The following is a 17,184-nucleotide window of genomic DNA, read 5'->3' as shown; positions in this document are numbered from 1 at the left end:
GTCAAGAGGAGGAGATCCTAGTAAGGTCAAGTGATCTGTAGTCTTTTCAGCAATTATTTGCTGAGCACATAAAAAGATAATGGACAAAAAACAGGTCCTGCCCTCCAAGAGCTTACCATCTAGTAGAGGATAAAGAAAAGTAAACTAAAATAACTATGATGAATAAAAGGTTCTATGGACAGAAGAGGGGAACCTAATTCTGACTTTTGGGTAGGAGCATTAACAGGGAAAGCTTTCCAAAGAAAGTGACCTCTAAGCTGAAATCTAAGATGTAGTGGAGGAGATAAGTGGGCATGGAAGGTTGTTCCAAGTAGGGGAATAATGTGCAGATGGATCATGGAAAGTGCAAGAAGTTCAGTATTAATGGAACCTAGACTACTGAGGAGGGGCAAAAGATGAAGCTAATAAAGTACATTAAGACCCCGATTCCCAAAGAACATATCTGTGTGATTTATTATAGATTGCAAACTAAAGGGCAATTGGGGAGCTACTGCAAGATTCAGCTATCAGACAAGATAGGTTAAAGAAAAAGGAAACTGGCTACTAGAAATCAAAGACACAAAACATTTTTTAAAAGACTAGAATTTTGTTTTGTTTTTCATTAAGCAACCAAGTTATTTGTTCCTTTTTTAAACAAAATTTTTATTATTTTTTAAGATTTTATTTATTTATTTATTTATTTTTAGAGAGGGAAGGGAGGGAGAAAGAGAGAGAGAAACATCAATGTGTGGTTGCTGGGGGTCATGGCCTGCAACCCAGGCATGTACCCTGAGGATTCGAACCTGTGACACTGGTTCGCAGCCCGCGCTCAATCCACTGAGCTACGCCAGCCAGGGCTATTTGTTCCTTTAAGATGACTGAAATATCGGGATGGAAATGAAAGAAGGGAGAATAGTTCCCTTAAGATTAATTCCTCTAAAACAATAAAACAGAAGGGAATTTTCATCTCCCCAGTAATGTCTGCCCAAATTCTATCATGGCAAATACTGGCCTCTTAAGCTGAAAAATGAATAAGTACTATAAGAACCTCCTTACACAGCCAAGACCTTGAACACTAGTAAAAAAGTTGAGTGGCTATTCTCAAGAGTTCTTGCCAACAGGCTCTTAGCATAGGTAAGAGAACACACAGCATGACAGTCATAGCAGATGGAAATGGAATCCTTGGAAAAATAAAAATACTTACTCTGAAGCCAGCTTGAGATGGTTGTATCATCATGTTTCATTCTTTCCTTCTCAGGATTAGCTAAAGCTTCAATGATACAATCTTTCACACATTAAGAAAAAAATTTAAGTCACTATATCTCTAACAAAGACCCTTAAAAACAACAACAAAAAATGCCACGTCTTGGGAAAAAATAAAATTGACAGCTTCAAGTTATTGCAAATTATTGAAAAATACACTCACTATAGTACCAACTTTTCTTTAGCCTTTTTACATCTTTCAGCAAGCAATACAGATTCCACCAATATCAAGATGTCTATACACTTAAAACCTATATGATCTTATTGACCAATGTCACTGCAATAAATTTAATTTTAAAAATAACAAAAATTAAATTAAAAAGATGTTTGTTCTTTCTAAACACTGAGTAATCAGTGGGATGATACAAAAAAAAAAGATGTTTCACAAGTGTAACATTGTCTCTCCCTACATACAATACAGACAGCACACACAAACCCTGACTAGCCAACCTTCAGATCAGCCAACTGAATCAGCCTCACATGGTTAGTAAAGGAACTCAGAATGAAAATAAAATATTCACAATTAAAATCTATGAAATGTGAAATCTATGTATTACTTTGCTTGAAAGGATACAGGCCAAGACATCATAATTCAGTGAAGTGAGGTATTTCAGTGAATCTACTACAGGTGTTATTAAGTTATCATACTTCTGTATTTGTGACAAGATCTGGAAGACAGCAACACAGAATAGATGATGTTAACTAATCAAAAGAGAACTACTGTACTAACTAAATAATGGCAGAATTTTTCATTTTTCAAAAGTAGTTCCCTTCCATTTTGTATTTATATAAAACCTACTCTCCTATTGTTTCCTTAGAAAATATTTTCTTGGGCTACATTTTCCAACTAGGAAATAATTCCAGGGTATCTAAAACTTCAATTTTGGAAATATAGAGGCTAGTCAAATGTGTTTTACAAACCTGTCTAATTATGAAAGTATTATATATGAATCACAATGAAATGTTATTCAAATGTTTCTGGCTAAAATCAAATTTATTAATGCTTCTATAAATCAAAATGTGGTAAATAACATGTTAGAGTATTTATAAAAGCAGCATTGTTACATATTATTAAAGTAGATCAGTTTGTTAAATATATTGTATGCTAAGTTTTGTTTTTAGAGTAACTATATAATGTTTCATTTGCTAAAGGTTTTCCCCCCTGAAACTATGGAACATTTTTAAAACTGTATCATTCCACTTTCACTAGTGGTAACAAAAACAAAAAACCCTTAAAGAACATTAACCTCAAAACATACATAATCAAACAAAATGGTTGGATTACTGTGGCTCAACTTCCCAATCTGTCTTCCGGATGGCTTTACATTTTCCTTGGTTAGACGCCTACAAGGGGAGAAAAAGATGACACCGATCATCTTAAGTAATTTCCCTCATAATATTGACAGCTTTGTTACATCATGAAAAAAAAAATTCCTTGCCAAATACCCAAAATGGATCCAGGTAAACAATTACATTTACCACAGATTTTACTGCAGGACTTGGGCTATTTTCATTAGGCATTCTCCTACAGGGTATTAAGATTTTGTGTTAATGCTTAACAATTTGTAATATATACATTTCCATTTTTAGTAACAATATAATAAACATTAAAACTCTAAGGTATTCTATAAGTACATAAAAATTATAGAGAATCATAATTATTTTAGATTAAGAAGGGCTATTTTTTTTATCAGTTTAGAGATTAAGGTATCCAATTTGGTGTAATGCTATGAAATGCCTCGTGCCATCTCAGTGATCCTAACAGAGTAACCACTAATAACTATATTCCTTAATATAGGAAGTTCTCTGGTTTTCATATTCAAAGTATAAAAAATTTTTAAAAAGTCAATTCTACTCCTTTCGTTAAGTCTTCCTCAGCTCAGTCTTCTTTTATTAACATTTCTGGAAATTTATATTTATGAAATGTCTACAGTTCAAAACAATCAATATAGATCATCTTAATCTCTTCCAACAAGATCATTACATAATAAATCTAGAAACCTGAAACCTGGAAAGCTTTCAAGAAATTTTCTAGAATGAAAATATTATGAAGCAAATAATGAATTCAGTTAATAGCTCAAGGAATGTAACCATTCTGGAAGTGACAAACTTGATATAATTATTTAAGAAGCTTCTTAAGACAAAACTGACCATTCAATTAAAATTACTTCATCATCCCTGGCTGGCGTAGCTCAGTGGATTGAGCGCGGGCTGGGAACCAAAGTGTCCCAGGTTCGATTCCCAGCCAGGGTACATTCCTGGGTTGCAGGCCATAACCCCCAGCAACCGCACATTGATGTTTCTCTCTCTCTCTCTCTCTCTCTCTCTCTCTCTCTCTCTCTCTCTCTCTCTCTCTCTATCTCCCTCCCTTCCCTCTCTAAAATAAATAAATAAAATCTTAAAAAAAAATTACTTCATCATCAACTGCTTCCCTTTCCCATTCTTCTTGGTCTAGTTTCTTGGATCCCCACCCCCATTGGTTCCAAACTTTGGCTATACTGTTTTACCTTAAAACTTATCACCATCTTTCCTTATTTCTAACCCTACTATTGCAGGTGACCCTCCTACTTGTTAAAACTAACCTTTATACTTTTTATCCCATTCCCTTCTGCCTCCAACACCCTAAAGGGAAAAACAAAAATAAAAGAATACTTTCTTGATTATATCTTCCTGCAAGCTACCATGGTGACTGGCATATGGAACACAATCAATGAGTATTTGAAGAAGAAATCATTAGATGCCCTATAGCAAGTTCATGTTTTAAACAATAATCAAAACTTGTGAAATTCTGCAAGTAATAAATTAATACATTCCATTCTCAACATAACAAGTTCAATCAGTATCAAAATCATATTGTTCAAGCCTGGTGAAATAGTTTTACCTTACAAATATAATAAAAAATACAAGTACATTAAAAATTCTGTGTACATTCTATGATATTTTAATCATTCATTCATTCATATTAATGTCTTCTATGACAGGCAAAGTGCTATAGTCCCTGTACTTGTGCTCACTCAAGCTGGGAAACATAAGTGGGCTCAGTGCAGCTGGCAGGAAGTGATGGTGAAAAGAAGGAGGAACAGATCATGGAGGGTCTCTTACTTGACCATACCATAAAATGTAATATATAACACGGTGGCAATAGTCACCAAAGGAATTTTTTCCTTTGCCGGAGGATACATTTACTACTTTGAGAGAGAGAGAGAGAGAGAGAGAGAGAGAGAGAGAGAGAGAGAGAGAGCGAGCGCGCGCGGGGGGGAGGGGAGAGGGAAGAAGACAATGATGCAAGAAGAAATCATTGACTGACTGCCTCCTGCATTCACCCCAACCAGGGATCAAATCCGCAACTATTTGGTTGCCAGGGCAGTCACCAATGGATTTTTGAAAAAAGAATAATACAAGGTACTCTAATCTTCTAGATAAAAGAACTAAATTAATGGCAGTAGAGAGCAGAAGAGACAGATTGAAGAAATTTAATAATATTTAATATATATTAAATAATCCATATAAAGCACTTAGTTCAGTGCCTGGCACACATAGCAATGGTTCCATAAATATTAGTTGTTGTTAAACTAGAAAGTCTACCTGGGAAATTCTTTGTTTTTAATCTGGGGAATTCTTAAGACCAAAACTCAGAAGAACCAGTTCCAACACTGCTGCTTTCCATGCCTTCCCTAACTTCCACAGGATGAAATAATTCACTCACTTCTCTATCTTCCCATAGAACTTTATACATATTGTATAACAGCACCTATGAAACCAGATTGTGACTGTTCATATGCCTGTTTCCCCAGTAGACTATGACCAGGAACACTATCATTGGGCAAAGACAGTAATGTCACAAACTGAAATCTAGTTAAACTGGAGAATCTACTGGTTTTAATCAGAATAGCCATACTACTGCATACATGATAAAGAAATTATAATAAAAATCCTTGCAGAAAACACTTGCAATACAGCATTATGTTTATTATCTAAACCAATATTAATCTGAAGTATAAAATTTTCATAATTAAACTTTACACAGTTTACCAGGAAGTAAAAATATCACTCTTGTATTTTTTTAACCTATGCTTCATGTAATCTTATTTTTGAAGATTTTATTTATTTATTTTAGAGAAAGGGGAAGGGAAGGAGAGAGGGTGAGAAACCTCGATGTGAGAGAGAAACACTGATCAGTTGCCTCTACTATGCACCCTGACCGAGAACTGAACCCATAACCCAGGCATGTGCCCTGATTGGGAATCAAACTGGTGACCTTGCAGTTTGCAAGCCAATGCCCAACCAACTCAGCCACACTGGGCGGGGTTCTTGTACTTTTAATGACATGGAAATAAAGCTCACAAATGAAAAAAAATCTTGGAATTTTTCTAAAGCTGACTCCCTATAGAGACAGTTCTACATAATTCCATTAGATACTCCAAAAGGAAAAAATCTTTATTAAAAAACTTTCCAAAGAAATTACTAGAACTTGACTACCTTGTACAAGCCATTAAATGTATTATTTAAATTAAGCAAAGGACACAGTAGGCCGTCATTTTTTAAAAATCCTATAATGTGATCATTAAAATGGATTTTTACTAGGTTTCACAGCTATGCAAAAAACAACAACTATAAAAACTAACTCGGTAGTCCAAATGAGCTAAAAAAAAAAAAAAAACACAAAAATCAATAGTCATTCTATCTGCAGTATATAATCAGCTATACCATTAGAAAATACTCTTGGGAAGCCTCAAAATTGAGGCTCAGACACATAAGCTGACTGAAAAGAAGTAAATTAGATCCAGATATACTTTAGATCAATATGAAGAAAATAAATTAAAACTTACTTCATGATATATTTGGCTCTGTCTATCGTTTGAGCTTTAACTTTTACTAAAAGTGGGTGACTGTTATAAGTTTCATTCTTCCATTGGCCATACAGACGATATCTTTAAAAAATGAGATGAAGAATTAGGAAAAGTTAAATGCTTAGAGGTTAATGCATTAGAATAGTAGTTCAAAATAAAAAAAATACATATTTACCTGTGCTGATATGGAAATGTTTTAAACATTCCCCATAATTCCTCAGACATACAAGCATTGCAGTCCATCAAAGAAAGAGATGGAAGTAGTACCTGGTCAGTAATGCTAAGCAAACAGCTAAGGATAACTTCCTAGGAAGGAGGGAAGAAAAATTATTTCAGTAAGAAGTCCATATTAATCCCCCCCAAATAAATTCATCAGCCTTGAGAAAATTGCCATTCCTTGATCTCATAACACACTGTATCTAATTCCCCACACTATCACTGTCCTTTCCATAATGGCTATTTGGGTTTCTCCATCTAAGTAAGCAAATGAAGTGAGAGCAGGAAAGAGGTAGGTAGAGAATGGGGGACTTCTATTATACTTCTTCCTGCTTCAACATGGTATTCCTCAAAAACAGGAGGTTGTCAATCTCAAAAGATAACTTGTATAATAAATAGGCCAAAAGCTATATTCAGCATGTAAAGAATAAAAAAAAATGTTCACATAGGTGATGAAAGCTTATCCACAGTAAAATTTTGTAGTATGCTGTATCTAGAACAAACATTAGACACATTGAATTTTCTAGTCTCTTACCGTTTTTTCTTTATCTTCCTGTTTGCTTCCGTCAGATTGAAACTAAAATTTAAAAATAAACTATAAATATATGCAAAAAGGTTAAGATTATGCTGTCACAATTTATTTCTAATTTGAAAAAAATTAACTTCCACATGGTTGTGAATTATTTCCTTACTACTTACACACATGTAGGTTTTAAATATAGTCAGTATTACCAATTAACATTGTTAAACTTCATTGTATTTCTAACCTCTAAATCATTTCCAACACTCATGAATTTTAAATATCAAATTTATCAGTCAATTCTTTTCTCAATCTCACTGCAAACCAAAGCATCCTAAAATTAATCAAAGTATTTATTATAATATTGTAGCCACCACGTTAGTTATAATTCCTTTGCATTTTACATCAATTTGATGATTTTCCCTTACAAAACAGATAAAATCTAACACTAAAGCCACCGCAAAAAATTAAACCCAAAGAAATTTAAAGCTATACTTTAATTCCCGACTACTTAAGCCCTCACTGAGAAATAAGCCCACAATATTAATAATATTGCTGACAAAAATCACTAACTAAACTGGACATACTGAAAAAACATGGCTCAGCAGTCTATCAGTGATTTTCAGGTGGGCAGCTGAAGTACCATGTTTGACAATGCTACCTACTCATTCAAAATGAAACAGTGAGTAATGCGTGCATGTCTATAGGCAAGCGGTTTGCGAGAGTGTGCAAAGGACAAATGAAGTACTGATTGATACTTAAGGACAATCTTAGAGTTCTGGATAGGATTTAGCACAGTAACGAATGAGGAAAGGGGAAAAGCTAAAAGGTAGCTAATAAGCATCCTATTTTCTTGGCAGCTGAGGATATTCTGTGAGTGTATGTTTTCATGCTTATGTGATTTAATGGGTATAACTAAAGGAAAGTGTAACTTCTGTGAAACATTTTCACCTAAGACTATTCAGGGACTGCCATGTCACCTTGATGGGAAAAACACACAATCACATTTGTTTTAATAGACAGTATAAAAAGCTATGGTTCCCTTTCACAGAAACAATTATTAAGTAATATATACTCTAGTTAGCAAATAAGGAGTCAGGATATGAAGCAGTGGCCTGGCAGAAAACAAATTAGATACTTGTGTTTGTTTTTTCTGGTTGTTGCGGGGGTGGTAATTCTGGTGGAATACTGGCTACACACTGAGAGGCAGAAATAACGTATGAAATAATTCGAAGAACTAGGTTTATAGTACATTATATGGGGCAGAAAGGCAGTTAAGCTACTCCTGACCTAGTATAGTATGATTCAAACAAAACTAATATAGCTACACATAGTTTTCTCAGTAGCAATAAGACATTTCTTAGTTACTAAGCTGTCCCAATTCCCTTATAAGATGATTACATGAGTTTCTGATGTCTATACATCAGTTTTCTAGAGTTCATAAGCAAAAAAACTAAAAGAGAGAAAGAAATATGGAGATAAAGGGAAGCCATCTAGAACACTGATTATCAACCTTTTTCATATCATGGCACACATAAACTAATTACTAAAATTTTGTGGAGTACCAAAAAAAATTTTTTTTTGCCATTCTGACAAAAAATAGGAATAATTGTGATTCATTGACACCAGACAACTATTGTTATGTTGGCTGTTGTCATTTTTTAATTTGTCAGTCTAAGGGAAAATAGGTCAGTGCCCCTGACTAAATAGTCAGATACTGTGTATTTTAAAAATCCTCGCATCACAGCAGTTGAAAATCACTGATCTAGAAAAACAGAAAGAAACCTTTCTATCAAAGGCTAATAACAACAAAGATGAACAAAAAAAATCAAGAAGTACATACCAGCAAAAGTGATTTTCTTTTATTTGGTAAGAAGATAAAGAAGCATTCCACCCCTTTGATGCTTTCTTTTTCTTTTAATTTCCTTTTTAATTCAGAGTAAATATGAAATTCTCCATTCCCATAATATAATCCTAAATGTTTTACCGAGTGGCCAGGCAAGTAGGAAATGGGGGGAAGAAAGGAGGTAGAAAAAAACAAAAGACATGCATGCATCCATTCATCCATTTACTATGTGGCAGGCACTGGGAATTAGGACGAAAAAGATGGAGTTCCTCTCTTTGAGGAACTGACAAAGGTAGTTCGTATCTTTGAGGATCTCTTGAAGATCAAAACTACACTTGCCAATGTACTGCTAGAAACGAGTTTTTTAGTTTAAATAAAATTAAGCCCTCACAAATATGCCTAGAGGCTAGACAGACGATCAGTTATAAATGGCTTCAAGCAGGTTCCATTCTTGCCCTATAATGATGGAGCAGCTGATAGGGCAACATGACAGTGCTGGGCACAAAAAGAGTGTAGGTCCATTAAAAGGAGGCATTTGAAGAGTCAAGAAATAAAGGCTGGGTAAAGTTGTACATATAACTAGATAATTTACTTTTTATTACCAATGTTGTATACTTAGTACCTCTAAACCCATGACCATTTCAAAAGTTACTTTAGACTATATTTTATCTCAGAAAAAAATACTAAGATCTGTGACTAGATTGGAACCTTAAGCTGTACCTAAGTAAATTATGGCACTATTTTCACCTTCTTTATTCTTCTCATTAACTACCATGTACTGAGTACACATTATGTGCCACATACTAGGCTAAGAACTTCACGTGTATGTCTTAAAACTACCCTATGAGGAAAATCTTTTTGCTAGAAAGGATTCAAATAAGAGCCATCAAAGTAACAAACAAGAAATATAACCTACTGATTAAAAGTTACAGAAACACGAGTTTATCAAGCCTGGAGAAAACTAACCTTCCTATGATTTGGTTGAAAATGTTTTTATTTTCTAATGAGAAACTCTTTTCTAGATTTATTTATTTATTTTTAGAGGGGGGAATGGAGGGAGGAAGAGAGGGAAACATCCATGTGTGGTTGCCTCTTGCACACCCCATAGTGAGGACCTGGCCCCATAACCCAGGAATGTGCCCTACGCTGGGAATTGAACTGGCGACCCTTTGGTTCTCAGTCTGGCACTCAATCCACTGAGCCACACCAGCCAGGGCTCAGTGAGGAAACTCTTAAGACTTTACAAAACACTTAGAAATAACCAGTAAGTAACCTGAGGATAAACTGTTCAGAGCAGAAGCCCAACAGGTAAGTGTCTTTCAAAGGAACTGTGCTTAGATGGGTGAGGGAGTCAAAGCCCAAAGCAGTTGGATACTCACTTGGCTGGGCATGCCTGGTGGTACCTCCACTGTTTGCCAAGCTAGGTACTAAGATCTCAGATGAGAAAGCAGAGACTCCCTAAAGAGGGCTACACTGAGCCTCACTGAGCTCATTCACTCCCCTATATCCTAGACTACAGAAAAGATTGAAAAGAGAACCCCATACTCAACCTGTAACTTGGGAGGAGGAGGACTGGTCACAAATAAGGTGGAGAGGGTGTGAGGATTCATTGACACTGCCTCAGAAAGAAAGTCTGAATGGAGCTGTCCATACCAGGATGAAAAGAATGTTGTGGCTACTACAGGAACGTAAATAGCCACAAAAAAAAAAGAAAAGCACATTAAAGACAAAAGATTTTAGTCTGGGAGAAAGTAGAAAACAAAGGGTACAGGCAGATTCTCTGTAAGTATCTATACACTCATATATAGTTACAGGAAAAAACTATTGGACTTCCAGTCAAGATGGCAGCATAGGCAGACATGGCTCACCTCTTAGCACAACCATATTAAAATTACAACTAAAATATAGACCCATCACTCAGAACCATCAGAAATCAAGCTGAATGGAAGTCTGACAACTATGGAATTAAAGAAACCACCACCATCCAGACTGATTGGAGGGACACATGCAGAACCAGCTGATCCCACACCCACATGTGGTGGATAAAAATTCGGGAGGGATATCTCAGCAGTGAGGACCCCAGCCCCACACCCGGCCCCCCAGCTCAAGGTTCCAGTGCCACAAAGATAAGTCCCCACAATTTCTGGCTGAAAAGAACATCAAGGATTCAATCAGTGGAAGAAACTGTTGGAGCCCCAAGAAGTTCCTCTTAATGAACCCACACACGGGTTCACCTATTCAGACTCACTCCCTCTGAGCTCCAGCACCAGGGTAGCAGCTTGAAAGGCACCAGTGGCACACAGGGAGGAACGAAGTGTCTGGCATCAAGGCAAGCAGAGAGGCCATTGTCCCTTTTCTAAACCCTCCCCACACAGAGCCCACAGGGTGGTGCCACATCTGAGACTCCATCAACCTGGCTAACACTGTATGTCCTACCCTGGAGATCCCAGAGACTCTGCCCCACCCAACTTACTGGCTCACCCAAGCTTCTTTTCTATATGAATGGCTGGTCATGGCTCATTCTGCACAACTTCCTAAATTCTCTCAAACAAGCAACAGCTGGCCTCAGTGAGCCCCAGGCCCCCACTAGCAGCAGCCAGCCTATATTCACAGCTTGACATCACCTGGGAGTCTCAGCCCAGTACAAGTAGCAGCCATCTCAGATTGCTTTATAGCTCAGGCAGGGTGGCACTGGGCAAAACATAGGTGGGGGCTGACCTTGGCCTGCACCACCCAGGAAACCCCAGGGCCAGCATGCCCAGTGAATAGCTACAGACCATGCTGCAGGACCACCACCCTGTCCCTCCACAGCTGCTCCTCAATGGAGGGAGCAGGTTGGTGGTCAGTGGTCACAGCCAGTCCTTGCAACTTACTGGCCTGGGTAAGTCCATCCCACTGATCTGCCAACAGCAACCAAAGCTCAACTACAAGAGGAGGGTGTACTCAGCCCACATGAAGGGTACACCTCGAGCACCCAATTTGGGTGATAGGAGAGGCTGTGCCACTGGACTCTATAGGACACCTATTACATAAGGCCACACTACCAAGCCACAGAGTCAAAGCAGCTCTACATAATACATAGAAACAAACACAGGGAGGCTGCCAAAACAAGGAGACAAAGAAACATGACCCAAATGAAAGAGCAGATCAAAATTCCAGAAAAAGAGCTAAAGCAATCTATCAGATGCAGAGCTCAAAACACTGGTCATAAGGATGCTGAAGGAACTTAAGTGAGGACTTCAGCAGCATAAAAAAAGGTTGAGTCAGAAACAAAGGCTATGCTAACTGAAATAAAGGGCAATTTATATGGAAACAAAGTAGAGTGGATGAAGCTGAAAATCAAATCCATGATTTGGAACATACAAAAAAAAAATAATAAGCACAAGAAAAAAGAAAAAAAACAAAAAGAAAAACCCAGGACAGTATAAGCAGCCTCTGGGACACCTTCAAAAGGTTAAACACTTGCATTGTGGGGGTTCTAGAATGAGAAAAGAAAGAGGACCTCCATTTGAAAAAATAATGAAAGGAAACTTTCCTGATTTGGTGAAGGAAATAGACAGGCAAGTCCAGGAAGAACAGAGTCCCAAACAAGATGGATGCAAAGAAGCCCACTCCAAGACACATCATAATTTAAATGCCAAAGGTTAAAGATAAAGAGAGACTCTCCAAAGCAGCAAGAGAAAAGCAGAGAGTGACCTACAAAGGAGTTCCCATAAGACTATTAGCTAATTCCTCAAAAGAAACCATGCAGACTGTAAAGGAATGGCAAGAAATATTTAAAGTGATGAAAATCAAGGACCTACAACCTAGATTTCTCTATCCAGCAAAGTTATCATTTAGAATGGAAGGGCAGATAAAGTGCTTCCCAGACAAGGTAAAAGTAAAAGACTCATCATCTCCAAGCCATTATTACCTAAAACATTAAAGGGGGTTATTTAAGTAAAGAAGAAGACCAAAACCATGAACATTAAAAAGGCAACATATTCACAACTATCAACAACTGAATCTAAAAAAATCTAAGCAAACAAAACAGGAACAGAATTGTAGGTATGGAGATCACATGGTGGGTTATCAGCTATCGGGGGTAGGGGGAAAATAGGGAAAATAGTGCAGGGATTAAGAAGCATAATTGGTGCCCTGGCTGGCATAGCTCAGTGGATTGAACGCAGGCTGCGAACCCAAGTGTCGCAGGTTTGATTCCCAGTCAGGGCACATGCCTGGATTGCAGGCCACAGCCCCCAGCAACCGCACATTGGTGATTCTCTCTCTCTCTCTTTCTCCCTCCCTTCCCTCTCTAAAAAGTGGATAAATAAAATCTTTAAGAAAAAAAAAGCATAATTGGTAGGAACAAAATAGACAGGGGTATGTTAAGAATAGCCTAGGAAATGGAGAAGCCAAAGAACATATGCAACCCATGGATATGAACTAAGGGGAGGATTGCTGGAGGGAAGCGGGGTACCAGGTGGAGGGGAGCAAAAAGGGAAAAATTGGGACAACTATAATAGCATAATCAATAAAATATACTTAAAAATGAGTATCAAAAAAGAAAAACTATTAAGAATGAACTCAATAAAACAAAAGCTTAGAAATGAGATACACAGAATGAGATGAAAACAGAGATTGCAGAGGTAAACAAAATAGCAAAACCACACTAAACAAATATAATTTGAAACAACAAGGAATTTCAAGAATTAAAAATTTAGATAACTTATTTCTTCAATTTCAGACATACTACATTTGTACTAGCAGTAGAGTATGGTAGTTTTAAGCTTGGCTTCTGAAGTCAGATTTCCAGGATTGAAATCACAGCTCTGTCCCATACTAACCATGTGACTTCGGACAAGCTACTTCACCTAGAGCACCAAGGGTTTGGTAAAGATTAAATGAGCTAATTCAAAAGTATGAAGAATAGGGCCAAGCACAGAATAGGAGCTCAATATTTGCTATCACTATAGTACACAACTTAGTCCATTCAGACCAGTGGGATGAAAGAAACCACCAAGGAATTCATCTTCAAATGCGTAGGTACTATGAAAAACAGTTAAGCATGCCAAGTGACAATGTTAGTGTTCTGCAATTAAAAAAATTAAAGATAACAAAATGTTTCATTATATACAGATATTTTATATAGAGTCAGTCCCCTGCTTACAAATTCATGATACTTATAGCCAAAGAATTTCAGACCAAGATATCTGAACATTAAGATTTTCAACTAAAAAGATAGTATTCGTGGTTTAAACTAAGATCAGAGAGGCAATTTACGCTGTCTCAAAGCATCTCCCCACAAGATACATATTACCAACAAAGGGGAGAAGAGTAGCTATATAGTGGAGAAATGTGGCAGTCATCACCTTAACCAAATGATCAAAGTAAACATTACCAGTAATGAAACAAATTGACTTCACATGCTTTCCAATCTGATGCACTGAGAAAGACACCTTTTTTCTTTGAACAGGCACTAGCTGACATCACTCAACCTTTTCAGATTAAAAGGATCAAAATAATGAAACACTGCTATACTTCCTTTTTATACAAATGTTATATAATAAGTGATATCTATAATAAACTTAGATTTCTTCAGATTTCTTTCTCTTACACAACGTAAACTTGTGAGTATAAAAAATCAATCCACCAGCTAACATAAAAGCCAAAATATTTCAGATGTCAAAAATGTAATAATACCCAACAGCTATTAAATTTTCTACAGTCACTGTTGTCAAAATTAAAATTAGAGGCAATCAAACACTAGAGAGAACTGCGTCTATACTTGTAACAATGCCTGGATTCGTTTGGTTCCCTGGTTTTACAACTGAAAAGAAATTATGTACTTTTTTTCAGTGTTAACACCTTGGGTTAGGCAAGGATCTCTTAGAACACAAACAGCAAACCATTAAAAAAAAGAACTGCCAAACTGGAATTAATTAAAATTTTAAAATTTTGCTTTTCAAATGGCCATTAACAAAACAAAAAGGCAAATCAGACTGAGAAATAGTAATAAAAGACAGATAACCTCATTAAAACTGGGCAAGAGATTTGAACAGATATTTTGATAAAGATTACAAATGGAAAATTAAGACATGAAAAATGCTCAACATGAGAGAAACATAAAAGCACAATAAATACACCTCAATTAGAATGATTAAAATTTTAAAAATTGACAATAGCAAGTGTTGATGAGGATGTGAAACACCTGGAAGTCATACACACTGCTTCCAGGAATGCAAAATGGTCACACATGTTGAACAAGTCAGCAAAATATAAATATACACTTACCCATATGCCCCAGCAATCCCATTCCTGGGAAAACAAAAACATGTGCCCCCCGCAAAGACTGTACAAGAATATTCATAGCACCTTTATTTATAATAGCCCTCAACTAGAAATAGTGCAAACACCCACCAACTGGTGAATAAACTCTGGTTGCATCTATATAATGAAATAATTCTTGGCAATAAAGAACTTCTGACACATGCAACAACTTGGATGAATCTCAAAAGCATTAAGTGGAAAAAACCAGACAGAAAGCTCCAATTGCATTTATATGAAGTTCTAGAAAAAAGCAAAACTATAGTGACAGAAAGCGTATCAGTGGTTGCCAGGAACCAACAATAAAGGGAGGGAATTGACAGCAGAGAGGAAAGACAGAACTTTCTAGGGTGATGAAAATATACTATATCATAACTGTGATGGTGGATTCACAATTGTATACATTTGTCAAAACTTATCAAACTGTACACTTAAAATCTGTGAAGTTTATTGTACATAAATTTAATTCAAAGCTGATTTCAAAACCAAACAAAAATAGCATAAATTATGGTTACCTCTAAGGTACTGACTAGAAGGGAGTCCAACAGAAACTCTGGGGTGCTGGTACTGACTGCTCTATTTCTTGGTCTGTGTGGTGGATACTTGGGTGTTTACTTTGGAAAATGTCATTGAGCTATACAATTATGACTTGTGTACTTTCTGTATTTATGTTTTATTTCAATAAAAAGTTTACTAAAAAAATTAAAAGCAAATCCTTAACAGTTTGAGGTTCAAGGGACTTCATACAAATAATGGCAATGACTCAAAATAGCAACCAAGAAAATAACTGAGAAGAAAAGGGGAAAGAATGCTGAGTTAACCACTAATTATAAGGGGATTCAAAAAGCAATCATTTGTCCAAAGCATATTTTCCTACGTGGGCACTTGACTAATAATCCAGCTAGATTTAAGATAGAGACATATATATGAAAATACATAGATAGGATTATAGATATAGGTATAATTATATCTGTAATTATATAGAATACACATATATGTGCACACAGATACATATAATTATACACATATATGCATATAGATATTAAATATAATATAGATATTGGATATATCTAATATCTATGTGTGCATGTATATGTGTGTATATATATGGTCTGTCCATAAAGTACCCAGCAATGTAATATTAAAGACATTTACCAAAGAAGATACAAGAAACACTGTACATAGGACAAAGACGTCTCAGTCCCCTTCAAAGTAGGGACCTTGGAACCTCACACAGTTCTCTCCCAGCATCTCTTCCACTGTTCAAAACACTCTGCAAAATTCTTTGTTGGAATTGCCATCATCTGCTCAATCATATTTTCCTGAATCTCATCAAAGGTCTGAAATCTCTTCCCTTTTTCAAAGGTGATTTTAGTTTTGGGAAAATCCAGAAGTCACAGGGCACCAAATCCGGGCTGTAGGAAGGCTGAGTCACCTGGGTGATTTGCTGGTTCACCAAAAAACTGCATGAGACATGATGCATGGGCAGGAGCATTGTCATAATGAAGCCTCCAATGACCAGTTGCCCATAGCTACGGCCATTTTCATTGTATTGCATCTCTCACCCAAGGAAGAACACTGAGGTAATACTCCTTATTAAGTGGCCTGGAGGGGCGTACTTGTGATGGACAATACCTTCTTCATCAAAAAACACAGTTAACATGTCTTGATCTTGCTGCAACTTTGTCACATCTTCAGATGTGGAGGACCAGGAAACTTCCATTGGAAAGACTGGACCTTTGTTTCCAGATCATAGCCTTGGACCCATGATTCATCTCTAGTTATGACCTTCTTGAGGAAATCTGGTTCACTGGTATGGTTTGAATCAAGTCATTAACAACTGCAGCATAATGTTCCTTCTGCTCTGGTAACAGAAGCCACAAATGAATTTTGCCACTAGACATTTCATGCCAAGATCCTGCATCAAAATCTTGGACGTAGTAGTTTTGGGAACCCCAGATCACCTTCTAGTTCTCACACTGTCAGTCACCAATCTCTGTTGATTGCAGCCCATACAGGTTCAACATTCTCAGGTGTTCTGCTTGTTGCAGGCCTTCCAAAACATGGATCACTTTCAAGAGATTCACAACCATCTTTGAAGCATTTGTGCCACACTTTTATTTGTGCTGCTCTCATTGCATCGTCCCTGAAAGCCTTCTAAATCATCGAAATAGTTTCCATGGAAGAATATTCAAGCTTAATGC

At 36.6% G+C, this 17,184-nt stretch overlaps 1 protein-coding gene across 7 annotated transcripts in view; it reads right to left on the bottom strand.

Annotated features, from left to right (window-relative positions):
* THOC2 (THO complex 2) overlaps positions 1-17,184 on the bottom strand; it is a 117,834-nt gene that overhangs the window by 35,084 nt on the left and 65,566 nt on the right. For all 7 annotated transcript variants that reach the window (XM_045852173.1, XM_045852169.1, XM_045852168.1 and 4 more), the window contains exons 13-18: positions 6,844-6,885; positions 6,268-6,398; positions 6,072-6,173; positions 2,502-2,586; positions 1,817-1,910; positions 1,184-1,264 (exon numbers count right to left, since the gene is read on the bottom strand). In XM_045852173.1, coding sequence (XP_045708129.1) covers positions 1,184-1,264; positions 1,817-1,910; positions 2,502-2,586; positions 6,072-6,173; positions 6,268-6,398; positions 6,844-6,885 — 535 coding nt within the window. The remainder of the gene's footprint in view (positions 1-1,183; positions 1,265-1,816; positions 1,911-2,501; positions 2,587-6,071; positions 6,174-6,267; positions 6,399-6,843; positions 6,886-17,184) is intronic.

This window comes from Phyllostomus hastatus, unplaced genomic scaffold (genome assembly GCF_019186645.2).
Source record: "Phyllostomus hastatus isolate PE091 unplaced genomic scaffold, TTU_PhHast_1.1 phas_contig_90, whole genome shotgun sequence".
Lineage (NCBI taxonomy): Eukaryota > Metazoa > Chordata > Mammalia > Chiroptera > Phyllostomidae > Phyllostomus > Phyllostomus hastatus.
The sequence above is the reverse complement of the archived record's forward strand: the minus strand, read 5'-3'. Positions and strand labels throughout refer to the sequence as shown.